This window comes from Eptatretus burgeri, chromosome 15 (assembly GCF_056783735.1).
Source record: "Eptatretus burgeri isolate ZD-2024b chromosome 15, Ebu_testis_v1, whole genome shotgun sequence".
Taxonomy (NCBI): domain Eukaryota; kingdom Metazoa; phylum Chordata; class Myxini; order Myxiniformes; family Myxinidae; genus Eptatretus; species Eptatretus burgeri.
The window spans coordinates 68442815-68470811 of NC_140975.1; the positions used below are offsets into that span (position 1 = coordinate 68442815).

Below are 27997 nucleotides of genomic sequence, written 5' to 3' on the forward strand. Positions count from 1 at the left end.
CTCCGCCCACCCGGCCAAGTAGCACCCAATGGTAAGGGAGAGGGGAAGGGTGTGGCACGTCATCCGTGAGGCATGGGCCCGAGGGTATAAAGGCAAGGATGATGAAGGAAGGGGAGGAGATACGCTGGGAGCCCCGAGCAAAAGGTCACTCAGTTGAACTGTTTGCACTGTGCAGAAGCCACGTCCCCACCCAGCCGACAAAGCCTCTCCTCCTCACAGGTATCATGGTGCGTGGACAAGGGAGCAGGTTTGCCAGCGGTCGACGGGCTCGGTTACAGTTCACGGCTCACACAATCTCCACCAGCCCTGCTGGATTTGCTGGAACACTCTCTCGTCTCATCCTACCTGCTTTTATCAATCTATCGTGGAGTGTCTGAAGCCTTAAGACATAGGTTAATTAAGGATTCCCGTTCTTTGTTGATTTTGTGAGCGCATAAGTCGGTCGTTGCTTAAGAGGTTCATCCTTAAAAAAGTAAAAAAAAATAAAAAATTCCCTTCCCTACGCGCCATAATTTGCTTATTACATAGTTCTTGTTTCCCAGGTGAATTCTGGTTGTCATGCTTCTCACTGAGTGATTAAGCAGGGGGAAAAAAAAAACTGTGTTCACCGCAGTTCGTCACACCGCACACCCAGACCATGTTGCACATCAGGCTCGCTCAGCCTAATTTACACATGACACCTAATTAGTGTAACGCTGGTCAATTCGTACATCCAAGCCCTACGGTATCATGGCTTTTAGACACGTGATCCGGTGGGGAAGACCCTGCAACGGTCACATTAAAGCGACTTGCCAGATTAGAACAGGGCAACTGGGACGACTCGGCGAACACAACATCGTTTGTTTTTTTTAACAAATAAAATCTCCTCAACACCTCTTGTATATAATCTCATTCACACTCACAGGTGTGTTTTATACCTGATAGATCGACAGAGCATGCAAAATACCAGAGTGAGTTTTTACTTGCGTCAGGATTCAAACCCAGGCGAGACCGTTCACAAGCACCGCACAGCCCTGAAAGCCTACCTGCCAGCCACAATACCTTGATAGATGGTATGTAATGACATACAATAATCAATACATTTTACGATAATTTTACCTCACAATTCAATCATAGATTGGAAACAGAAAAAAAAAAAAATAATAATAATAATAATAATAATAATAATAATAATAATAATAATAATAATAATCGCTTCAAGGGTGGACTTCCCAACAAAAGTTCCAGATCATTCTAGTTCATGAACGAGGTGATCACACAATCCCAGGAAGCAAATATGGAACACCTGAAAGCAATCAAGTGCATGTAACGTTTAACTTGCATCACACATTTATTTAAGTCGAAACTGCACAACTTGGTTTTATCTACAAACTGTGTATTTATGGTACAAAATATGTAATGGCTCAAATTTCGTGAGAAATAAAATAGTAATCTGTGCAAACAATGCAAGACGAGTGACATTTAAATGTGTTACAATACTTTTCTTTTGAGAAATATAACGTTTCTGTCAAAACTCATAAATCACAATACCATCTGCAATGTGATCGACTAAAACGATGAGGCCTGTGCAGATTTCGCTGGACAGAAAAATCGAGTTGCGAATGGAAGGCCGTCAGAATCGGGGCTACTTGACTTGCTGTTCCCGACGCAGCCGTTCCTGCAGAGCGAGTGTAACCGCGGAGAGATCCGCAGCACGGTCCAGTCGCAGATACAGCTCAGAGCGCAGAGGCAGCACGGTGAGCCAGGTAGGCTGCACCTCAGCAAGAAGGCGGACGTGACGATCCAAGTCGTCTGGAAACAGTCAGACAAGAAAAATAAAAATCGACAAACAAATCAACCTGATTATACTCTTACTCTTGTCGGAAATGGGGCAAGCCCGACAATAGTCATCATAATCGATGCCCTCTCGAATTGCCTGTTGGCTGCACTCGCTCCGCACCTTGCTCCAAACCAAATCCGTAACTCTCGGTGAGGCGTTTGCACGCAACAGAAAACGGGAGAACGGGCCGATGCTCGGCCACGAAAATTGTTCGCAGGATTCGCGCCATTTCCGGCAGTCTCGCGAGCATCGCCTGACGAGCCGTGTCTACCGGTCCCCTCGTCATTTCCAGCTCGATCCTCCGAGCCTCGCGAGCTCGAATCTGCACGCAGACAGAGTAGGGTAACGGAGCCTTTGAGCATACGACAATGGGCATTTTGGATAGACAAACACTTCAAGATAGAGGAGCAGCAGCATGAAAAGGCACAGCTCGGGCCGATGGTTTTGGCAGCCGCGAGAAGGACCACTGACCCTGGCCAACAGGTCTTCAGAGACACCTCTTAGAGCAGATGGAGTAACAAGTGGCTTCGTCTGGTGTCCTGGGACTGCAGTAGCTGTTCGTCCATTTTCGTCCGCTTTATCAGATTGTTGTTCAGCAACAGTGAGCAAAGCCTGCTCCATCTTGGGAGCGGGGCAGGGAAGAGGGGAAGGGGGAGGTGTGCAGAATAATAAAAGAGGGTGAAAAGGTGTTTCTATGAATACGCCTATGAATGCAAACAAAAATTCGAGGACGAAACACATTTTACTTCACACAATGAGAATCAGGAATGCATGACCTGTCTGGTGGAGAAAGTACCAACCACGTGGTCGATAAATGATTTACCATTTCATATACACCTGGTTGTACCAAATCATTGGGGTTGGTTTGTTTAATATTCCCATCTGAACAAACAATGCTGTGATTCCAGCTTCAAATTCACCGACTGCGTTGATCACTCCATCGTCGAACGCATATAGACGTCTCCTCACATCATCCTACATGTAATGTGAGATAGCATATGCACAAGCTCCTCCATGAGCCTTTAACACCGAAGAACAATAAAACCCTGCACTTCACATCCAACATGTTATGAAGAACTTCTTGTGCGAGCATGATAATTTATTTTGTGATATGATGTGATGTGAAATATTTTCACACCTGATGTTGACTTAATGGTGAGTGTGACAGGCCTGGGTTCCTTGGGTCCCAAATTCAAATCCTGCTCGGCTGTTGAATTAATAGCAGGTGGGGTTGACTCAGCGTCTCATCCTTTCGAGGTCGGCAAAATCCCTCCGTTCCTTCAGCTTCCACTAAACCATCCCACCGATTTTCCTGATTCATGATGGATTCCACATGCTCCTTCCAGATTCTTCATCAACAAAGAAAATCCTCCCATTTTTATCCTTTATACAGTTGCTTTCAGTGATGTCACGATATTCCCTCTTCATTATCTTCAATTTCAATACAATAATAATTTTGACTTCCGATCCTGATGTAACCTCAGAATGTCGTTCATCTTCGTTTATCTCACGCGTTTGTAATATTGGATTTTGTAACATTAATGGTTTTGTATTAATTTGTGATTGGAATAATGTTGTTTGAATGAAAACATCGAGAGGTTGAGTTTAAAGCAGAATGAGAAAATTATGTGAGGGGTTTCAACGGTGATATTCCTGGATTCGGCATTTGTACTTTTGCCATTTCTTGCCCAAGTCCTTCACGAAGTGGCTGTCCAGGGATGCCCAACGCCTCCCATGCATAGCACGGGTACTTCGCCAATTTTATATATACAATTATTACGCTAATTCTGTTTGTCTTTCTGTCTGTCTGGTTGTCCCACCCTGAAACACGGAAACGCTCCTCAGAGACAAAAAAAAAACATCAAGTAAAAGTTCCTTAAATTAATCCAAACCGACAGGAAAATAAAAAAATCTTTTGAACCTGGACTGTGCATAATCAACAGACCGCTGCCTTGATTACTCCTGATAATATATATTTTTTTCTTTGCCGTTAAGAAATATATTATCTCCCCATTTTTGAGCTCTTTCAACCAGTGCAATTCGACAAGACTTCCTTTTTTTTTACATCGTGATATTTTAACCACAGGCTTCTGCTCGTAGATTACATTGTCGAGTCTGAGGAGCATATACATTATACAAGCATTGTGTGTTTATCATTGCGTTCCCTTTGTCCACATGCTGCTCTGTGCCATTGTCCGTACAATGGTCGATCCCAGTTGCTTGCTCTTCGATGATCCTTGACTTTAAAGAGCATCACTCGTCACTAATTACCACGCTGAATGGAGGGGGCTGGTTATCGAGTCTGTGGCGGGCAATGCTAAAGCAGCAAAAGAGTAGGAGGAATCCACAAAGAATTGAAGAACCAGTTCCTCAATCCTGTCCTTTGTGTGCCACGTGTGGAAACATCTGATGCCACTGTCGGCCAATCACAGCACAGTAACAATGACAACGACAATGGCTTGATGAGTGTTGGGAGTACACAAGTATGGTAACTGTCACAGTGTCCAACGTCTCGACAAAACCAGTGCGTGCAGAACTCCAATGGTCCATTGTCCAATCACAGCTCCCAATCCAAGCTGGTGGGACCATGCTCATTGCTACATTACCAGCCCTGCATTTGTTCACTTGAGTTAATCAATTCGGTCTGGTATAGATCAAGTTCATGCCTCCCCCAACAAAGGAGTAACTAGACCGAGTTGTGTTTGTAACCTCAAAACCCGACTAAACAATGTTCATGTAGAAAATAGAAGGGCACTCGGTAGAGCGCATACCTCCGCCACGCAATGCCTGATCCACGAGAACATATCTGGCCCAATACATTTTTTGAAACATCATGCTACATATCGTTATTGGCCCTATCTCTCAATGGTAAAGAATCACTTTAAAAATTAAATAATTATCGCATCCAGATCCGGATTCAGATCCTTCACCAAAATCGAATCAATTCATCCTAGTCACACATCCAACCTGTCCACCAAGTTTCCTCCAAATCCGTCCACAACTTTTTGAGATATCCTGCACACAAACAGACAAAGACAGACACAAACAGACAGAAAGGGGTGAAAACCTAACCTCCTTCACCTTCGGTGGCGGAGGTAACTATAACGTTAGTCACAGCTCGCAGTTGGGGGCACTGCACTGCGAAGCATGCAGCCCCTTTGCAAGGACCAACCATCTCATTTGTTTACAGGTGACACTTGTACAGCATCTTACAAAGGCAAAGGCCTGGCTTGCCTCGAAGTTAAGGAAAATAATAAATTGTCATCTCAGATAAGCAGGACAATTCCCCGAACCCTCAAAGGCCCAATGCTCCGCAAGGTCCTTTAGGTACTTATTAAATAGCTCGTTAAATAGCTGCAATTTAGGGCCTCTTGTGGGGAAAGAAACAACAAATAAAAAAAATAACGACAATAAGGGGCGTAATTACAATGTAATAATTACAAAGAGGATAAAATACTTGACCTCGGCTCACTATTTAAACGCAACATAAATGAAGACCTTCTCGTTCGATGAGATATTTTGTGTGTAATCATGCCCCTCGCACACGACGTGTAAACAAAATAAATTTAGAAATACGAGCACCATATATTACCAGAACAGCCAAAAACGTTGAGTTATACAAAAGCTGAACACGAGGAACACCTAGAGATACCGTCCCTTGGTTACAGTAACGTTTACACATCTCAAAAAAAGGTCAACACCCTAGCAACAAATTTAATGATCAATTCCCTCACTCTCATTTTGCATGAACACTCACTTTTCATTTTCTCAAGTAAATGTATCCATTTCTATTTCCCAATTTTACATTTTACAATGAAAATCATCGTGTGCAAGCTAGCGCTTCAAAATGAACGGCTGCTCCATGGAGCCACCCTGAAAATGCAAGATTTCATTCCTCAAAAATAAGAGATGCAACTGTACTGGTTGTACAGCAGGATTTCATTTAGTGCAGAGGTACTATGGAATGCACGCACGCACAATGGCCAAAAGTATGTGGATGCCTGCTCGTCCAACATCTCATTCCAAAATCATGGGTATCATTATGGAGTTGGTCCTCCCCCCCTCCCCCCTCTTTGCTGCTATAATAGCCTCCACTCTTCTGGGAAGGCTTTCCACGAGATGTTGGAACATTGCTGCGGGGATTTGCTTCCATTCAGCCACAAGAGCATCAGTGAGGTTGGGCACTGATGTTGGGCGATTAGGTCTGGCTCTCAGTCGATGTTCCAATTCATCCCAAAGGTGTTCGATGGGGTTGAGATCCGGGCTCTGTGCAGGCCAGTTAACTTCTTCCACACCGATCTCGACAAACCATTTCTCTATGGACCTCGCTTTGTGCATGGGGCATTGTCATGCTGAAACAGGAAAGGGCCTTCCTCAAACTATTGCCACAAAGTTGGAAACTCAGAATCATCTTGAATGTCATTGTATGCTGTAGAGTTAAGATTTCACTTCACTGGAATTAAGGAGCCGAGTCCGAAGCATGAAAAACAGCCCCAGACCATGATTCATCCTCCACCAAACTTTACAGTTGGCATGATGCATTTGGGCAGGTAACGTTCTCCTGGCATCCGCCAAACCAAGATTCATCCGTCGGACTGCCAAGTAGGAAAGCGCGATTCATCACTCCAGAGAACGCATTTCCACTGCTCCAGAGTCCAATGGCGGTGAGCTTAACACCACTCCAGCCGACGCTTGATGTTACGCATGGTGATCTGAGGCTTGTGTGCGGCTGCTCGGCCATGGAAACCCAATTCATGAAGCTCTCGACGAACAGTGCTTGTGCTGATGTTGCTTCCAATCAGTTTGGAACTCGGTAGTGAGTGTTGCAACTGATAGACGATTTTTCAATGCGATGCGCTTCAACAATTGGCGGTCCCATTCTGTGGGCTTGTGCGGCCTACCATTTTGCAGCTGAGTTGTTGCTCGGAGTCGGCCGAGGGTGAACTCGATTCGGACAAAGTCGGCCGAGGGTGAACTTCCCCAGTAGTCAGACCACGTGGGTACTTAGGTAAATTGAAGTTGGCAATCGACCCTACGTGGCCTATCCATTGGCGAAGATCGGTCCGATAGGGGACCCGTCAGTTCCGGAGTTATCCGGGGCGACAACCTTTACATTCCAGGCGATCGGTCAAGCCGGCTCGTGGCTCCATCTAGCGGTCGTGCTCACGGTCGACCCCCCGGTCCTGTAGCAATATCAAACCTTGAAAAGGCACATACTCAGGTCCCCAGCAATATAGCTGGGAAGTTTAAATTAGATCGGACCAGTGGTTGTCGAGAAACAGCGGTCGGACGGACACACACACACGGAATTATAGATAGATAAAACAAAAATGTTCATTTTACTCAAACACATACCTATAAATAGTAAAACCAGAAAAACTGATAATTTTAAAGTGGTCTCTTATTTTTTTTTTTCCAGAGCTGTACATATATATATATATATATATATATATATATATATATATATATATATATATATATATATATATATATATATATATATATATATATATATATATATATATATATATATATATATATATATATATATATATATATATATATATATATATATATATATATATAGACCACAAGGGGAAAACCAGAGATGTCACTTTTTATAAATTTCAGGGTTATTGCACCTGCCAATAGTTGGCAATATAAGGTTTCCTCTCACAATATTACTTTAACAAATAACCAGGGGTGTCACATAATTTATATGGTATAAAGTTTAGCCGTGCAATGAAAAAACAAGTGTTGTCAAAGCTGAACAAGCAGAAACCCAGAGTTGTCAGTACTTTACTCCTGGTTATCTCCCTTTCATTCATGTTAACTGTTCCACCATAATATTCAGAGTTGAGAAACTAAAAAATTAAAGGTTGTAAAACTTTCACAGCATAAATTCTGAGCACTACAATAGCCTATTTGGTTATATCATGGGCTCCGTAGTTGGTGCATATCGTGGTTCAAGCGTGGTCAAACCTTTATTGTGATTTTTATGGGACCCACGCGTGGCTTAATGGTTAGCGCGTCTGAGTACCCATCCTCATTCGATATACCCACTGCCCAATCAACCTGCTTAGGTATATGAGGGTGTCACATGAGGTGACTTCGGCTATTGCGGGGGTGGTTTATCCTTGGTTTCCTCCCGGTTTTCCATCAAATGAAGTAGTACGGAGTAAGAAATGGAGAATCCGTCGTCATATAAGCGAAATACCCTTGAGTATGGCGTTGAGCACCAATCAAACAAAAAAAAACAATGACCGTTTAATGTTGGAAAAAATAATCTGTGATCACCAGTCATGTAATGTATGCTAATAACCAACAAGCATGAATTTGCGACACATCCTGGGTTAAAATTGCATGGCAATTATTAAACAAGGGAATAACCAGTGATGTCAGTTTGCAACATTGATTCGTTCTTTGCTCTTAAATTAAATAACACAGAAGCTTGGCAAATGCTACATGCTTAATTTGATCGGCGAATGATCACTCTTCCTTTTACTGGAAAAGAAATCTATGACAGTTATTAAACAGTCCACCAAAGTCTTGAAACCTTGTTTTTCAGTTTCTTCAAAATTGACTTATCCTGACATCTCTGGTGTATATATATATGTATATATATATATATATATATATATATATATATATATATATATATATATATATATATATATATATATATATATATATATATATATATATATATATATATATATATATATATATATATATATATATATATATATATATATATATATATATATGTATATATATATATATATATATATATATATATATATATATATATATATATATATATATATACATTATATGGAGTGTGACGAGCACTCCCCTAATCCCCATTGGACAAAGTCCTACACCAAAGCATCATCTCCAACCCAGAGGCCTCAGCTCGGTGACTGTCAAACAAAGATTACATGGTCAACATCAGTTACACATCAAACGGAGCCAACTATCCGGATTTCGGGCTTGTTTGCTCTCATCAGGACAGCATAGCAATAAATATCTAAACAATTATGACCACATTCGTTGTTTATACATCAGACGCACCTCCTGACTGTTCTGGTGAGCATCGCCGTGGATCATGTCTCACACGGTAAAAGCGAATAATCTGCAAAAAAAAAGCAACTATCCATCTGCCACCCAGACGATTGTTTCCACTTGTGCAAACCATTCAATCAAGAGGACAGTTTATACCGTGTGAGACATAATCCTCGGCGATGCTCACAATAACAGTCAGGAGGTGCGTCTAATCATAAATATGTTGTTACGAATTTGGGAATTCGATTGCCAGAGGGAAACCACACCAGAGGCTGGCCAGCTTCACCTGCCGGCCTGTTGTGCTGCAGCCGCCTGTTCTGCATAGGCTTGCCTTGCCATGCCTAGTTTGCCTGCCTCTGCCATGAGCCCATGCCTGCTAGCCTTTGTTTGCGTTTTCCCCTGTGTCCATCAATCACCATGTGCGCCAGGATCATCCAGTTTTGCAATGACTGCCCTGCAGGGAGCCCGTGCATCCATCATGTTCATTTGTTTTTGCTACCATCTCCATCCATTCCCCATGCACCAATGACTTTTGCCTTTCCCCTTTCACAGATCTTGGGCCATGGTTAGTGTAATGTAATGGATAAGTTAAATGAAAATTGTTGACAAGTTGAACCCCACCTGCATTTTTGTTTTTGCGCCGGCAATTTCAGTTAAGTTGTCCGAATGAGTCTGAGAGTTTGTTTTGTTAGTTACGCAGCGCATTAGGTTATTTATTTTTGGGACACGTATAAAGAAATGTCGCACTCAGGGATCCGAAGGTAAAACGTACTAGGGGAAAACTTAAACATGCTGGTCACACGAAAATTTGACGACTCGGGACGAGTCTGTAAAAAGGGGAGGGGGTAGTGTTACGAATTTGGGAATTCGATTGCACACAACATTCAGGTTCCTTTAGTCAGTTATATCGATAAGTGCTTGTTCCCTGGATAGTTCACCTTCCATTGTTTAATGGGCAGAAATCGATTAAGTGCGCTGCACGATTCAATTCAATAGTTCGGGAGCGATCATAACACAATGGAGACGCCCCTCCCCCTCTTCTGCGAAGAGGAAGAAGAGCCCTCCCGTCCCGTGATTCATGATGTCAACAACTCCCTCCCACCCGTGGTTGAGCGGGGGATGGATCACGAGGGCATGAGTCACGCCGGGAGCGGGGGAGGGGGCGGATAGGAATAAAAAAAAAAGGCATACTCTGCTTTGTTCGGGCTGGCTTACAGTAGAGCTTTGGCTTCTGCTTTGGTTTGGCTTGGGTTAGGGAGGAGGCTTTTTGAAGGCTTTCTGCTTTGGACGCTTTTTGGAGAGCTTTTTGCTTCGGCCTGGCTTTTCAGCAGGCCTTCGGGTTCTGCTCGGCTCGGAGTTCTTGGTCCTCGCTTTGTTCATTGGGAGAGAGTTGAGCTGGTTGCTCGGCTCGAGCTGCTGGTGGTGGCTTCTTGCTCTTGGTTAGTGTTGTGAGAGGCTTTGTTCATCGGAAGAGAGTTGAGCAGGTTGCTCGGCTGGCTCTTCTTGGATCGTGGAGCTCTTTGTTCTCCGCTTGGTTCGACTCATCGGCCTCATCTTGGAGGTGGTTCTTCGAGATAGCGACGCATCGACGGGAAGGATCGGCGCCTCGTCTCACCAGCACGTGTTCGGAAACGCGAGAGGATTCGCTGGAGCTCGGGAAGGATCGCAGCTCACGGCGATTGGATCCAGCTCGCTCTCGCTGGAGCCTGAGTCCGAACAGCTTGAAGACCACACGAGGTGGAGAGGTTCTAGATAGGTTCTGGGTTGCAGCTCATCTGTCCTCCGAGCTGGAGTCAGTTATTAAAGGCATCAGCCACCATTTCGTGTGTGTGTGTGTGTGTGTGTGTGTGTGTGTGTGTGTGTGTGTGTGTGTGTGTCCGTGGGCCCGTCTAATAAGTAGAGAATTGTTAAGTGCTTTGTGTGCTGTGAATGATTGCATTGCATTTCGTATAGTCGGTATAGTTCTGCTCTTACGTGCTTCCCTAGTTCCCCATTATTATTAATAAATACCCCAATTGTTAAATATTCTCAGCTCGTCGTGTCGATTCTTTCATTGACTGAGCATTTCGTGTATTGGTAGTTAGAAAGCCGTTGGTTTGCCGTAAAAGGGGGACATTCGGACCGACGGTTCTCGGCGATTAAGCCGCTCGGAATCGCGCACGGGACAGGCTCGCTTAAGCGGTTTGTTCCGTACGAGTCCGTCGAGGGTGGAATACCCTGGTCATTGGATCACGTGGGTATTTAGGTAAATTGAAGATTGGCAATCGACCCTACCCCACGTGGTCTGCCCATTGGCGTATTTCGGTTCTTGCACAAGGACACGTCGGCCTCGGAGTTATCCGGGCGGCGATCTATATTCTGGGCGATCGGTCGGGCCGACTCGACTTGCGGCTCCGTCAGAGCGGTCAGTTCGCGGCCGATCACCGGACCGTAACAATATATATTTATATGTATGCATATACATACATATAAATATATTGTTCGAGATTTCCGCCCGTCCGGCATGCGGACGACCGCCTTCAGCCCAATTACGGCCGCGCGCGCCCACCGAACGTGGCAATCTGGTCGCAGCTTCCGGATCAACGCCGAAACCCAGCTACGGGTGTTTTTAACACACCATAAACCAGCCAACTCTTCTGTCCACGCGCTACAGGGTCGATCGCCGAATTGTCGATGTGCCTAATTATTCGCGCGGACAGCAATGCTGGGAGTTCATACCTCGACGGGACCTGCACGAAAACGAGCCGCTTAAGCAGCTCGTTCCGTATGCGATTGCCGAGCGGTTTTATATCGCCAAGTCCCGTCGCACCAAATGTACGTTTTATCGGCTTATAATCAGCCAGCTAATATTCCGAACGCATCATGGCAGTCAATGGCAGAAAGTGACACAACGAGCAGGTTAACATTCAAAAAGGGGACATTTATTTTAAATGCACATATGCAAAGAATGGGGGAATGGGACAGGACACGAGCAAAAAACCTACAGCCGATGTCTATTTGTTAAGTACACAATCATGCACTTCATCAGTTCCACTTCGGTAGACAAGGCACCACAGACTTTCATCCAAAACCCCAGAAAGAAAGAACCGGGCTCGTGAGCCTTTATAATTGCTCGGAGCCAGGATGACCGAAGGGGCTCAGAGAGACTGAGCGGGCTACCTGGCCACCCACGTGGTGACTCGCTGGATCCTGGTTCGGCGACCCTCGGTGTCTGTGCCTGGACCCCCGAGCTCCGACTGGCTCCCTTGGTCGGCCGGCCTCCACTGCGGCCTGGTCGAGCCGACGACATGCTGGAGGAGTGAATGGGTCTCTACTCAGGCCTCATGGTTGCGCCGGCAAACCCCCAGCGAACCAACTGCCCAAACTCCGAACTCTCCAGCTCTCAACGGGACGTCTCTCCACTCCCATCGCCAACCGCAAGCCACGAAGTCCAGCGCCCAACTCAAGCGCTCTCCCAACTCTCTGACTCTGGACTCCAGACTCTCTCCAACGATCCGGTCCGGGGGGTGCTCGCTCTTTTACCTTCGACCCTTCACCCCCGGCTGGCTCCGCCCCTCTCACTTTCCATTGGCCAGCTCTTTCAGAGGGTAATGCCGTTTTGATCCGATCTTGCCGTCAAACGCGGCCGTGTTAGAGATCACCGTCAAAACGCGGCCGTGTTAGAGATCACCGTCAAAACGCGGCCGTGTTAGAGATCACCGTCAAAACGCGGCCGTGTTAGAGATCACCGTCAAAACGCGGCCGTGTTAGAGATCACCGTCAAAACGCGGACGTGTTAGAGATCACCGTCAAAACGCAGACGTGTTAGAGATCACCGTCAAAACGCGGACGTGTTAGAGATCACCGTCAAAACGCGGACGTGTTAGAGATCACCGTCAAAACGCGGACGTGTTAGAGATCACAGTCAAAACGCGGACGTGTTAGAGATCACCGTCAAAACGCGGACGTGTTAGAGATCACAGTCAAAACGCGGACGTGTTAGAGATCACCGTCAAAACGCGGACGTGTTAGAGATCACCATCAAAACGCGGCCATGTTATAGATCACCGTCAAACGCGACCGTGCTGGAGATCACCGTCAAACGCGGCCGTGGGTTGTCGTTGTTGTTGTGGTTGTTATTGATAAAATAAAGATAGAAAAGAATAACACTACCTCAAAGATGCACAAAGTTTGTTCACGGCATTAAAAAAAAAAATCTGGGTCTGAGGGGGTCTACGGAGGGAGTTTACGGGGAGGTTGTGCCCCCCCACCCCTCCCCCAAAGAGATATTTACTTTCTTCTCAGAAACGACAAACACAATTTTGATGAAACTTTACTTCATCACCTTTGGTGTACCAAAGTGTGTTTATTGCATAAACAAGCTTAAATCAGCTAAGATCCTCGTCCTCTTAATGATGACGTCATAAAAACGAATATGACGTCATTGTGATGTATCAGGTTTGCGATAAATTATCTGTGCTAATGCCCGGCTTGATTCCCGCAAACAAAATTCAAACAGTTTGCCGAGTTTGAGATAATGGTATTAGCGGCGATATTATGACGTCAACTTTTTTTCAAGGAAGAATTTCCAAAATTGGAGATGGTTACTGTCTGCGCGTGGGCTTTCTGCATATACATGGCAAGTTTCACGAAGATCCGATGAAAACTCTGGGTTGTGAAACAAAAAATAGGAATGACGTCATAAAAATTGATACGACGTCATAGTGATGTATCACATGTGTGGTAATTCATCTCTGCTAATGCCCTGTTCGATTCCCGCAAATAGAATTCAAAAAGCTTGCCTCGTTTCGGAGATAATTTTTTTTAGGCGATTACCACTAGCGGAGATATTTTGACGTCATAACTTTTTTTCTAGGAGGAATTTTCAAAATCGGAGATGGTTACTGTCTGCGCAGGGTATTTTTACATATATATATATATATATATATATATATATATATATATATATATATATATATATATATATATATATATATATATATATATATATATATATATATATATATACCAAGTTCCAGGAAGTTTCGATGAAAACTGTAGGCTGTGAAACAAAAAAGTCCACAAGAAGAAGATGAAGAACAACAACGCGAGTAAGACTTAGAGATCCTCCATGAGGATCTAAAAAAAAAAAATCCATGGGTATTTACTTTCTTCTCCATTACATATTTTGTGGGTCATCCATGCCTACCAGTGGTTCCCTGGTTATCTTATCCAGCTGCTAACAGGTGAGCGCCCTGGGGTATTGCCCCTATGTTTAGGACACGCGAGCTTATGCCATCCAGTCCAGTAGCACAGTCAGAGTCAAGGGTTAAAAGAACCTTCTCCACCTTCTCAGGTGCAAAAGACAGAGTCCAGGAGCAGTTTGGAATACAGAGAGCGAAGGGTTTGGCTGCACAAGATTTGGAACCTTCCTGAAATGTTATATCATGTCAATCAAAACCTTATTCAAATGAAATTCATTTTCGGTGCACCGGATATCCCTCGGGTCAGAGGGCAGCATTGAATCATCGACTGTGTCAGTTAAGGTTTTTGCTTTCAGACAAAAATCACTTTCACAATCCCTTGTTTCTTTCAAAAACAAGGTTGGGTCATGATGTATTCTCGACGTCGCCGTGGGGTCTTACAACGGGCTGAAGCCTCACGTGAACTTCAGTAATGTTCTCTGCACCCATAAAAACAAGGCTGACAGTTCACACATTTGTATCCGCTTTGCTCTTGTCCATATCAAAATGGAAGCATGATGTCTTACGATCACACTCAGTGATGGATGAATGGGTAGATAGAACCAGGAAGGGTAGAGAAATACGAGGTTCAGCTGATGTAAGGTACTCATAATGGTGCATATCATTCGAATGGATTCCATGAGCATGTTGTTGTTATACTGGTAACAGTAGTTCCATAACATGGGATGAATTTCCACAGCGATGGGAGTTTCTGTATTGATATTTCCACAATCAAGCCAATTCTACCAGGCAAAGGCAGGCCTGTAATTAAGAACAGAGCTTTTGGCAGGCATGACCTAAACGAACCCTTACCCTCATATCCTCCAGTTGCTCACCTTTGGTGGGAAAGTGCCGCGAGCGAGGGCCAGAGCTTCACGGGCTGACGTCGGGCGATGGATGTTGGGCGCAGAAGGAAGATCTGCTGCTGGAATATCAGGCAGGGAATCCAGCTGGAATCGTGGATGCCAGCGTGAAAGGCCTGGTGGCTCTTCCATTGGGGGCGTTAAAGAAGTCAGAAAGGTCTACAGGAGTGGTTTACAGAGATGGGGCAGAAAGAAAGCAAAGTTTATACAAGGTTATTTATAGATCTTGATTACCAAATCAAGAGACCTATGCATAAATCACGTCTCGTTTAAATATCTTGGGCTATCACAAAGTGACAGAGGATCAGCCGTACCTTGTGATGACCCTTTGTGATGGAAAGCAGGTGGGAGTGTAAAGCTCGACGCCGTTCAATCAGACGTTTAGGTGACAGATGCGGTCGCGAATCTTCCCCGTCCTCTGTCAAATTCAAGATGAAAAATAATGGTCGACCACAGCCAACCAAGTCAGAGTGATCGCCCTTTTCAAATGGCTCCACAACAATCAACACATCTACAAATGTTGCACAAAGGGCCGTTGAAAAGAAGCAAATTGTGGATCTTATTTCTTACCCGACAGTAACTTGGGTTCCAAGGTGAGTTGATAACTACGAGAGGGACCACCAGAGCCACGAACTGCAGGAAGCAGCTCTTGGCGGAAAGAGAATGCGTCTGGAAGCAACCATCGGATCTGCCCGAGCTGCTTCTCATCAAAACGACTACAGGTAGGTAGTGGGGACAGGGGATCAAATGTGATACGTGAAACAATTGAGAAAGTAGTCGGTTCATTATAATTGGTGAGGGAAGGTGCAGTGAGGTGGGATACATCAAAGGGAGCTTGGAGAGAATTTGTACAGCACAGTATAGTCCGGCGGATATACGCATATTTGGGGTCGAGTTGTGCACATCATGCCACAAACATGAAACTTGGCACAATTATTCCCTATGGTTAAATGAACGATTTCAGATATGGAGCCACTCGGGCAAAAGACTTTATCCGTACTTTTTGAAAGTGTTTATATGACGTATGGCAATTGCCTGTACCAGTGGACTTTATTGTGGAGTCAGTGGAGCCAGCTTTCAAATTCATTGGCTCAGATTGTAATTCTGCTTGGAGGTCTGCGTATGAAAATGGCTTTCCTCAAAGCCATTGGGAGAAGGGTGTCTGCTACAAGGACTCACGTAATACATCTGCACTTTCACCATGCAGCCACGAAGAGGCACAGACCAGAACTAGAAGGGCACTCGGTACAGTGCATAGATCCACCACGCAATGCCTGATCCAATAGAACACATCAGGCAAAATAAATTCTTGAAATATCGGGCTATATATCGATTTTGGCCCGATCTATCAAAGGTGAAGAATCACTTTTTTTAAAAAAATTGAGTAGTCGGATCCAGATCTTCACCAAAATCTAATAATTTCGTCTGTCAAACGTCCAACCTGCCCACAAAATTTCATCCGAATCCGTCCCCAACTTTTTGAGATATCCTGCACACAAACAAACACAGACAGACAGACAGACAGACGTGAAAACATAACGTCCTCCCACCTTCGGTGGCAGAGGTAATTATGGTTCATTTGGCAAATGCCTCCTGCCACAATGAGAGAATACTCATAAAGATTGTCGACACAGACGTCGTCGTTCTGTCGTGGCTGCTATGGCCCATTGTCCAGCGACAGAGCTACGGGCAGCGTTTGGCGCCGGTGAACATTTTCAATTCATTGCCGTGCATGGAATTGCACTGCCCCAAGCCTCACACTTTTGGCAGGAGCTGCTGCACCGTGGATGCAAAAAAAGGATGAGGATGGAACTGCAAATGCTTCAGAGCTGGACTGAAGTGCACTGCACCTTGTAAGTGCAGTGGTGATTGCCAAAGTCAACAGTGAATGAGATGCCAGATCTGTGTCCAGTGCTGGGAGATAATTAATGCCGTTTTTCGGTAAGGAATTGATACCTTCATGAGATAAAAGAGTATCAGTTCGGCAATGAACAAGTACGTGAATGTATTTCTGACCGATTATCAGTGTTCGTCAATTTGAGACATGATTCATGGATCAAAATGCAGACATGGAGGCTCCACACATGGAGGCCGATGACAAAATTCATGTATTATCGTTGTTTGGGTAGAGATACCTTTTGAACCGTCAGGCACGTTCATCCAAGAACACTGGTTAGGTGATGTGAAGCCTTCAAAACCCATTTTTTAAAATTCTGAGGCTTTTTCAAATGATTTAAAGCTTCTAAGACAGAGAAATTGCGAATATTGGAGTGATAACTTCGTCGCAGAGGCAGCCATTTTGAATGATGCTTCAAAAAAGATGTTGAAAGTCATTTTTGCAAGTGGCTCCATCTCCAATTGGTATATAAATAAAAATCTATCATGGCGTTAAATTGAGATGGAGGGAGGTAGTTGGAGGAGTCGGTATGAGACAAAGGGGGGAGGTTTGAGGAGGAGTTGAGAGATAGAGGAAGGTGTGAGGAAGGAAGTGCAAGATGGAGGGAGGTTGGGGGAGTAGGTGTGAGAGGGAGGGAGGTGGTTGGGGGAGTAGCTGTGAGATTGAGGAAGGTGGTTGGGGGAGTGGGTGTGAGATGGGGGGAGGTGGTTGGGGAGTAGGTGTGAGATGGAGGGAGGTGGTTAGGGGAGTAGGCGTGAGATGGAGGGAGGTGGTTGGGGGAGTAGCTGTGAGATTCAGGAAGGTGGTTGGGGGACTGGGTGTGAGATGAGGGGAGGTGGTTGGGGAGTTGGTGTGAGATGGAAGGAGGTAGTTGGGGAGTAGGTGTGAGATGGAGGGAGGTGGCTGGGGGAGTAGGTGTGAGATGGAAGGAGGTAGTTGGGGGAGTAGGTGTGAGATGGAGGGAGGTGGTTGGGGGAGTAGGTGTGAGATGGAAGGAGGTAGTTGGGGGAGTAGGTGTGAGATGGAGGGAGGTGGTTGGGGGAGTAGGTGTGAGATGGAAGGAGGTAGTTGGGGGAGTAGGTGTGAGATGGAAGGAGGTAGTTGGGGGAGTAGGTGTGAGATGGAAGGAGGTAGTTGGGGGAGTAGGTGTGAGATGGAGGGAGGTGGTTGGGGGAGTAGGTGTGAGATGGAAGGAGGTGGTTGGGGGAGGAGGTATAACACAGAGGATATAGATTATTGATTTATAATTTATATAGGTTGGTGGTATAGATTTAGGAAGTGATAAATGATGAGATGCATACCGTCGGAGCATTTCCTGAACAGCTTGTTGCGCCTTTGAGAAAGTTGCTCTCTCTGCCCGATTGTACATCATGGCCACAGCCGTGTCCAAACAGTGAAACACTTCTGTGAGGAGCTTGTACTGTAGATCATAATCAAACAGAAGACCAAATACTGCATTGGAATCATCAGAAGGAACCCGAATAAGCAAAGATGGAGACATCATGAGGAACCTGGATAGGATTCGGGTTTCAGATGCTACTCCTCCACCCTCAAACCCATCCAGGTGCAGCCAAGTGAGCCTTACAGAAAATTTTCTGTAGGAATTCACTTCTCCTAAGACAGATAGGTAAAGAAAGAGAAATAAAGAGTAAAAGACTTAATATACAGTTAGGAATTCGCGCCCACCGACGTGCGATCGACCGCGTTTCCCCAATAGCAGCCGCCTCGCCCACCGGACGGACAATTCAGTCGTGACCTTCCGGAACAACGCCGGAACCCTGTCACGGGTGGGTCTTCAACCCTTCCACAGCCTAGCCAATTTTCTACCCGCGCAAAATAGGGTCAATTGACGAATATCGATATAACTAAGTACCTGCGCGGGTAGCCTACCGGGAGACCGTACCTCGGCGCAGGTCGGCTTGGACACGAACCGCTCTAGCGGTCCGTTCCGTTCTGCAGTGATAACTGAGCGGGTATTATCGCCCGACCTCGCCGGATCCGATTCTATTTAACGGGTATTTTTGCAACCCAACTATTATTCCGCAATGCAAGATGGCATTTCAATGGGGAGAAAGGAGGACGCAACGAACGGGGTACGTTTAACCAAGCACTTTTATTTTACACAGCACGTATACCAGAAAAAGGCAATGAAAAACAATTATACAGTAAAACAATCATGCACGGGCCGGGGACAAAGACACGAGCAAGGTGAAAGCACTACGACCGTCTATCAGCAATTATCTAGTCACTTAACAGTTTTTACTTACAGGACACGGTGCCACCAACATTCATTCAAAAGAAAGGAAAAGGCCACCCTCAAAGACGAGGGTGCCAGACAGGGTCGGTAGACCTTTATGGCGTGGAGCCTGGATGACCGAACGGGCCCCACGAGACCATTGCAGGTTACCTGCACCCTCGTGGTGCGATGGTGGGTGAGTCGCGACGTCTGTCCCCCACGGCAGCTAGGACAGCTGCGGCTGAGCTCGGCCTTCCACGGGGCCGGCGAGCTCTCTCCGACACTCTCCACACGGATGCGCAGGCGTGCGCGACAGAGCTGGCAAAGCGGCGCCTCCCATCCGCGTCCCCCGTGCCACGGCCGGACTCCCCACCGACTCGACCCGAACCACCAAACCCGAGACTCTCCGAAGACCAAGACGAAACCACCACAAAGACCCAGACCTGGCGTCCTGCGCGCCCTTATATTCCTCAGTTCCAACGCCTCGCTCCTCCCTGTTTATCGCTCTGCCCCCCTTCCAGCTCCTGCGGGAAAGCTTCGAGAAAAGGGGCGTTCCTTATCTCCAGCGCCTCACTTCCACGAACCGACCAATGACGAACGATGTCCCCGATCGGCGTGCGGAAAAAACAGGCGGGAAAATCCGCGCGCCACCAATAAAGGGTTGTGGTTTGGTTTGTGGAGAAGGGGATCGGCAGTTGGCGTAGCGGGGAAGGTGGTAAGGTGAGGTTGGTGGTTGAGGCGATCATGGCTGTTGTGATGGTGGCATTGTGAATGTGGTTGTGGTAGTTGAAACGTGGTTGGTCCAAAATAACGATAGTAAAGAAAAACGGCTATCTCAAAGGATCACAGCCCTGTTAACACGAATCATTCCCATTAAACAACGGTGGGGAAATCTAACTGAACACAGACTTATCGATCTAACTGAACTAAGGACCTGTATGGTGTTCTGCGAATTTCCACAGCCGTAACAATACCATTGTGCCACGTTATCACCAATGCCATGTCAGAATTCATGCGACGACAAGTTACACACACGTTTCAGGTGTGGGTTCACGTCGAGCCAAGGCAGTAGGACATTAACAATAATGAATGTAATCATACCTTGACCGGCAATTCAAGACCCGGTGGTGTGTCTTGTATGAGGTGGTGGAATCGACGAAAAGCAGGCTCTAAAGGCCTACAAAGACATGACAACAGTCACCACAGATGGACCGACCCGTGCCAAACCAGCCTCAGAAAAATCCCAAATCTTGTTCATGAGGTTCATGAAGCTATTGAACGTGGAAACACGTACCTAATACTCGGTTGTTCTTGCTCCCCGTGTTGCCGAGACCCCGACGGTCGGCCGGCCAACAGGCGGGATGCTTGGGCCTTCACAAGACGTGCTTTTAAGAGCGCCTCCGATGATCCGCCGGCAGCACACGACGGCCTAAAGAAGAATCATGGCACTGAGAATCAGATTTAAACCGCAGCATCAAGCAACGTAGCAAGCCACATCACAAAAAAGGGGAGCATGAGCAACAGGAGCTGAGATCAGGTGAGATGGACAAACGCAAAATAGCTCGTTATAAAGCCCAAATTGAGGAGACAGTTACAGGAAATTATTATACATTGCCTTTGGTCAAGGAGTATTCAATAACCACTTTTTATCTGCAATCCCCCAAAACCCCCGTGAACTCGAGAGGCCATCGAACTCCTTAATCCCACGCAGTCTTCAGAAAATGGACACAAGAAGGATCTTTTCAACATTTGCTTTGTGTTTCCGAGGATGATCTAGATTTCTTACAAGTCTCCATTTTGTCTAAATCTCGATATTCCTCAACGCTGAGAGCGTGATTGGTCGAGATGGCGTAAAATGGCGGAATACTTTCTCCAAGTACTGATAAACTGGAGGTTTTTGGAAGTGCCACCAAGGCGATGATTTGTGTCCTTCGGTGTTCAAATATCCAATTCAATTGAAATAAAATAAAGATTCTGAAGGATGTTAAAGAAAAAAAAAAAAAACCCTTGACGGATTTACGGAAATTTACCGCCGTTGATGCACCGTCTTTTACACCACGTTATTTAACATGTTACATTAGCTATTCGTGCCTGTTGTACGTGTCCTTGATGACGTCGTTAAAAACAGTGAATTTTCTGTTTGGAATGATTTCCAATTTTGTTTGACTGCAAGACGAGCAGACAATACAAAAATTACCTTGCTCCTCTGTGCGGATGCGTGATCGGGGCGACATTCCGTACAATTTCCCAAATTCAGTCAAAGTGCTGATAAGGTGATAAACTACAGGTTTGTTTTCCTATTCATGCTCAAAATACAACATTCATTTGGAATCAGGTAGTTCCTCGATCAAAGACCGACGGCCTCGCCCTGTCTGTCTGTCCGTCCCAACTGACAGACCGAACAGGACAGGATAGGGTAGAGTGGTAAACCAATTGTTTCACCCCGCTTGGCGCTATGTACATACGCGCAGGGTAGAGATAAGACCAAGTGTAAAATGTCCCGTCACATCAATAGGGGCCACCACAGAAAGCACAATCCTTCATTAACGAAAAATGTTAGGGTTAGGGTTAGGGTTAGAAATATATAAATCTCTCTCCTGATCCTCATTACCATAACAATCCTCACCTGGGATTACTGCAGTCTTTCATCACCTCTGGTGAAGGATCACCAGGTGGCTGGTACCCTTCCTTACATGTTGTTGGCCTTGCGACAGGAGTAGTGTTTGGGGTCATTGAACTTAGAGAGGAGGGAACAGCCACATCTGTAACTTTGGTGGAAGTTGCGGGAAGATCGGCAGCAAGGACAACCGTGCTGCTTGGCGGTGACGATCGGGTGGCGGTTCTTGGGAGGTTGCCGATCGAGGTCACGTCATCGTAAACCACCGGTTCACCCTGTCGAACTTTAGTGGGTTGACTCGTAAGCAGACAACCATCGATCTTCAGAGCTTTCTTTGAATGCATTATAGTCTTTGGGTTTTCCTCCACATCTTGGTTAGTTTTGTTGGGAGACCCATCATAGAGATGTCCTTTTGAGGTCTTCCTGGATCCAGAAATAGCCATCTCGGGGTGTAAAAGAGCGCCGCTTCGAAGCAGCCTCAGTGGTTTCTGCAAACTATGATCTCCATCCGCTATACCGGAAGGAGATGAAATACCTTGGCAACACCCAGAACCTTTCTGCACATCTTGTACTCCACCTTGCAAATCAAGGTCTTTGTTTAATCCAAACAAACTTTCATTAATCAGAAGTGTTGTCCCACGTTCGGAGGAAGTGCAGATCCTTTTGCTTGGAGAAACAGTCTTGGCTTTGACCATATCGTGGACATGAACGGAGGACAATGACGATATCCTGCGCTTCGTCGGAGTTGTCCCGTGCGAGTCCTCCAACGACATCGTCTCAGCTTCAGCTTCGTTCCTCGACCTTCGACCGACGACTCGGACTCTCGTTAGTTTCTCCGGAACCTGTCGTCCGCATTCACGCTTTGTACCTCTCCTCGGTTTCCTCTCCTTTGCCAACGTCACCTCAGCACTGAAGACAATGCAGTCCGGATCCTCCTCAACCTTCCTCCCTTCGCCATTTCCACGCACTTCCACCACTTCGCCTTGAGCAGAGGACTCTCCATGTACCTCCTCTACCTTTTCATGACCCCACTCAATTCCACTTTCTTTTGCCATGACTTTTTTCTTTACCTCCTCTTTTTTATTCCCAACGAGTTCTTCCACAGTCTTCTCGACCTCCTTGAGATTTGTTCCTCCAATTTCAATGCAGGGAATCACACCTGCCACATTCCCTCGCTCCCTCCCTTCCTTCTTTTTTCTCATCGTTTTAACCATTACTTTCCTCTTATTCTTTTTATCACTCGCCTGTAGCAACGTCCTCTTTACATTTTTATTCACATTCGTTTCATTCCTTTTCTCCTTTGCTTCTGCAGGCCTTTGCACATCCACACTCTTCTCAACAATCCCACGTTCCTCTTCCATTCCGTCCTCCTTTTCACGATCATTTTTGTTTCTTCTTCTCTTTACAATTGGCCGATTTATTTCATTACCTCCACGTCCATCCGTATTGCTCTCTACTATCTCTCCCTTTATAAAGATCTTTTGCTTCTCCACCTCATCTGGCTTTACTTTCGACTTCTCCAAACCCTGAAGTGCTTTACCTTTTACATCATTCTTCCCTTTGCATACCTTTTCTCCTCCTTTCATTCCCTTGCCCTCCTCATTCCGCTGACAAGCACACGAACCTTCTTCACCTTTTATCTCAGATTCACCGTCGTCTTCATTCCGCCTGCAAACTTGAGACCTTGTAGCAACACCAGGAAAGTCATACCCACAGGCAGCAACTCGAAGCTCTCTCTCTGCCTTCACCTCATCAACACACCTTGCTGTTTCCCCCGTCAAGTTCACCTCATCAAGACACCTTGCTGTTTTCCCCGTTGAGTTCACCTTATCGGCACATCTTACTGTTTTCCCCATCAAGTTAACCTCATCAACACACCTTGCTGTTTTCCCCGTCGAGTTCACCTCATCAGCACACGTTTCTGTTTTCCCCATCGCGTTCACCTCATCAGCAAACCTTACTGTCTTCACCACAGAGTTTACCTCATCAGCACCCCTTACTGCCTTCACCACAGAGTTCACCTCATCAGCACCCCTTACTGTCTTCACCACAGAGTTCACCTCATCAGCACCCCTTACTGCCTTCACCACAGAGTTCACCTCATCAGCACCCCTTACTGCCTTCACCACAGAGTTCACCTCATCAGCACCCCTTACTGTCTTCACCACAGAGTTTACCTCATCAGCACCCCTTACTGTCTTCACCACAGAGTTTACCTCATCAGCACCCCTTACTGTCTTCACCACAGAGTTTACCTCATCAGCACCCCTTACTGTCTTCACCACAGAGTTTACCTCATCAGCACCCCTTACTGTCTTCACCACAGAGTTTACCTCATCAGCACCCCTTACTGTCTTCACCACAGAGTTTACCTCATCAGCAAACCTTACTGTCTTCACCACAGAGTTTACCTCATCAGCACCCCTTACTGTCTTCACCACAGAGTTCACCTCATCAGCACCCCTTACTGCCTTCACCACAGAGTTCACCTCATCAGCACCCCTTACTGCCTTCACCACAGAGTTCACCTCATCAGCACCCCTTACTGTCTTCACCACAGAGTTTACCTCATCAGCACCCCTTACTGTCTTCACCACAGAGTTTACCTCATCAGCACCCCTTACTGTCTTCACCACAGAGTTTACCTCATCAGCACCCCTTACTGTCTTCACCACAGAGTTTACCTCATCAGCACCCCTTACTGTCTTCACCACAGAGTTTACCTCATCAGCACCCCTTACTGTCTTCACCACAGAGTTTACCTCATCAGCACCCCTTACTGTCTTCACCACAGAGTTTACCTCATCAGCACCCCTTACTGTCTTCACCACAGAGTTTACCTCATCAGCACCCCTTACTATGTTCACCACAGAGTTTACCTCATCAGCAAACCTTACTGTTTTCACCACAGAGTTTACCTCATCAGCACCCCTTACTATGTTCACCACAGAGTTTACCTCATCAGCACCCCTTACTATGTTCACCACAGAGTTTACCTCATCAGCAAACCTTACTATCTTCACCACAGAGTTTACCTCATCAGCACCCCTTACTATGTTCACCACAGAGTTCACCTCATCAGCACCCCTTACTGTCTTCACCACAGAGTTCACCTCATCAGCACCCCTTACTGTCTTCACCACAGAGTTTACCTCATCAGCACCCCTTACTATGTTCACCACAGAGTTCACCTCATCAGCAAACCTTACTGTTTTCACCACAGAGTTTACCTCATCAGCACCCCTTACTGTCTTCACCACAGAGTTTACCTCATCAGCACCCCTTACTATGTTCACCACAGAGTTTACCTCATCAGCACCCCTTACTATGTTCACCACAGAGTTTACCTCATCAGCAAACCTTACTGTCTTCACCACAGAGTTCACCTCATCAGCACCCCTTACTATGTTCACCACAGAGTTTACCTCATCAGCAAACCTTACTGTTTTCACCACAGAGTTTACCTCATCAGCACATCTTGCTGTTTTCACCGCATAGTTCACCTCATCAGCACATCTTGCTGTTTTCACCGCATAGTTCACCTCATCAGCACCCCTTACTGTCTTCACCACAGAGTTTACCTCATCAGCACCCCTTACTATGTTCACCACAGAGTTTACCTCATCAGCACACATTACTGTTTTCACCACAGAGTTTACCTCATCAGCACCCCTTACTGTCTTCACCACAGAGTTCACCTCATCAGCAAACCTTACTGTTTTCATCACAGAGTTTACCTCATCAGCACATCTTGCTGTTTTCACCGCATAGTTCACCTCATGACCATGTAACCTTCTCCGTTTTGAAGGTAATATCCTATCGTTACGTTTACAACCAGAGAAATACGTCGTAATCGACCTCTGCGCCATAACAACTGCCTCCTTCGGTGCAAACGCACAAGCCCACTTTTCCCGCCAAACCACTGACGTATTTCCGTCGAGATACATAGTTTCCTGACGTTGACTTCCTCAAAGTGTAAAGTAGTTTATTTGTTCAAATTCTGGTGAAATGATTTCAGTATTATCTACTTTTGTCGTCGAGCTAAATTTACACGGAGAAAAAAAAAAAAAAAAGATCGACAGAAGCAACATAATGAGCGAAACTTATACACCGCCCTTAAATCTCTCTTGTATTACATTTCATGGTCAGATTACTGTCCCGAGAGAATGAAAAAGAAAAGTAACTGAAATGGAGAGAATTAATAAGAATACAATGAACTGTGTAAACAATCCGATAATGTGGAACATTTATCAGTTTGGTCGCGGGTCTCCAGCCGAGAATCCCGATACTGTCTGGTCACGTGACTGTGTTGGAAATGTCAGGTCACGTGGCTCACGGACTCCATTTTAGTTTCCATCAATATCTCGTTCAATGAGCACCATTGAACTGTATATAAGACTGGAAAGGTTATGAGCAAAGCGGTTATTTGTTTTTTTTTGTAGAGGCCGTTTTCGGGTCGAAGGATGCCTCTGAGTGCTTCCGGTTTATTCTCCTCCCACTTCTTCGTCTTCTTCTTCCTCATATTTTTCTTCTACTTCTTCTTACTATTCTTCTTCTTCCTCCCCCTCACTGTAGCTACTGGTCACCATGTCCTGTAAACTTCACCATAATTATGCATGAGTGAGGGTTCAGGGTAATTTGGATCTCCCCCCCCCCCCCCACCAATGCATGTGAAGGCTGGTTTTGAAAGTCCAGCTGGAGGAGCCTTCTGAAGTACTTTGCAGAAGATTATTCCAATCATCCACTATCGATGTGAGAAGAACTATTTCCTGACTTCGAGACGGCTCCTTTCTTTGAAGATCTTCAAAGAGTGTCCTCTGCTGTTTCTGTTGTGTTGTTTGGTAAAGAGGTCATCCTGGTCCAGTTTAACCATTCCATGTAAGATCTGGTACACCAGGATGATGTCCCCTGTTCTTCTCTGGTTCAGTTCAATTAGCCTCTGTTGATAGCTGAGATGGCAAATACCGGGGATGAGTTTGGCGGGCCCTCTTTGCACCTTCCAACCTCATCAGCATCTAGTTTGAACCTCTGGTGCCAGAGGTAATTACCATACTACAGGTGGGGATGAACAAGAGTCTTAAACAGCAGAGGGAAGGTCCTGATGTTCAGGTGGATGAAGGTCCTCTTAATAATCCCGAGGATTTGGTATGCCCTGCTGACAAAAGTTGAGACATGGTGAAAATTCAGCTCGTCATCAACAACCCCTCCCAAATCCTTTTCTGGAGCCGTACTCTGCAGTTCAGTTCCTCGCATCGTGTACCTGGCACGAGAATTACTCCTACCTATATGGAGGATCTTACATTTTAACTCGTTGAAAGGGAGTCGCCATCTGTCAGCCCAAGCGTCCACTCTGTCCAGGTCTGCTTGGAGAGCTTCTTGGTCTGCAGCATCACATACGGGTTCATAGATCTTCGTGTCATCCGCGAATATTTATTCCCTTGTCTGCATTTCCGATGGTAGGTCATTAATGAAGGCTACAGACAATGTCGGCCCGAGCACACTTCCCTGCGGTAATCCGCTATGTATCAGAATCCAGGGAGATGCAGCTCCATTGATTATGACACGTTTGACCCTGTCAGTCAAAAAGTTTTGAATCCAGGTTGGGATCTGTCCTTGGATTCCATAGAGAGCCAGCTTCATGAGTAGCCTCTCATGTGGAACACTGTCGAACGCACGTCTGAATTCAAGGTACCCTGTATCGATAGGCTTTCCCTCATCGAGCAGTTTAGTCCATTCATTTGCAATGGTGAGGAGCTGAGTTGCACAGTATTTGCCAGGTGTAAAACTGTGCTGGTAGGTAGTCAACAGGTTGTTGACCTCCATGTACTCCATTACAGCATCCCGCACAAGACTTTCCAGGATTTTCCCTCCCACTGATGTAAGGCTAATAGGCCTGTACCTCTCAGCCTTCTGTTTGTTACCTTTCTTGTGGATTGGTGTTTTGTTTGCTTTCTTTCATGCTTCTGATAAGATCCCTTCCTCAAGTGATTTATTGAAGATTCGTGGAAGTGTTGCAGAGCTTGCAGTTTCTTTCAATAGTCATGGATGGGTATTATATTTGGACCAGCTGCCTTACTACTCTTTAGTCCTCTCAACTTCCTTTCAACGCTGTATGCTGCTATGGGAACATTGTTCAAGTTTGATCCATCAAGCATGTGTGTCAATGTAGGCAAGTTGTGGAGATCTTCAAGGGTAAATACACTCCCGAAATAGTTGTCGACGGTCCCTGCCTTTTCTTCGTTTGTTGTGGTGTTAACCATCCTCCTCAACAAAGTTTC

At 45.7% G+C, this 27997-nt stretch overlaps 1 protein-coding gene across 2 annotated transcripts; it reads right to left on the reverse strand.

Annotated features, from left to right (window-relative positions):
- Window positions 1-943: 943 nt before the first annotated feature.
- CDT1 (chromatin licensing and DNA replication factor 1) lies at window positions 944-25655 on the reverse strand. 2 transcript variants are annotated; one of them, XM_085856666.1, is made up of 11 exons: window positions 25379-25654; window positions 21729-25105; window positions 20397-20531; window positions 20204-20279; window positions 18168-18286; window positions 15540-15685; window positions 15284-15387; window positions 14943-15128; window positions 2291-2440; window positions 1940-2141; window positions 944-1791 (listed from the first exon to the last, which is right to left on the reverse strand). In XM_085856666.1, the coding sequence occupies exons 1-11, from the start codon at window positions 25586-25588 to the stop codon at window positions 1625-1627; spliced, it is 4872 nt and encodes a 1623-aa protein (XP_085712792.1). In that variant the 5' UTR covers window positions 25589-25654; the 3' UTR covers window positions 944-1624. The 2 variants fall into 2 exon arrangements, with proteins under 2 accessions (XP_085712792.1, XP_085712791.1); XM_085856665.1 differs by having other exon boundaries at window positions 21729-25655.
- Window positions 25656-27997: the final 2342 nt, after the last annotated feature.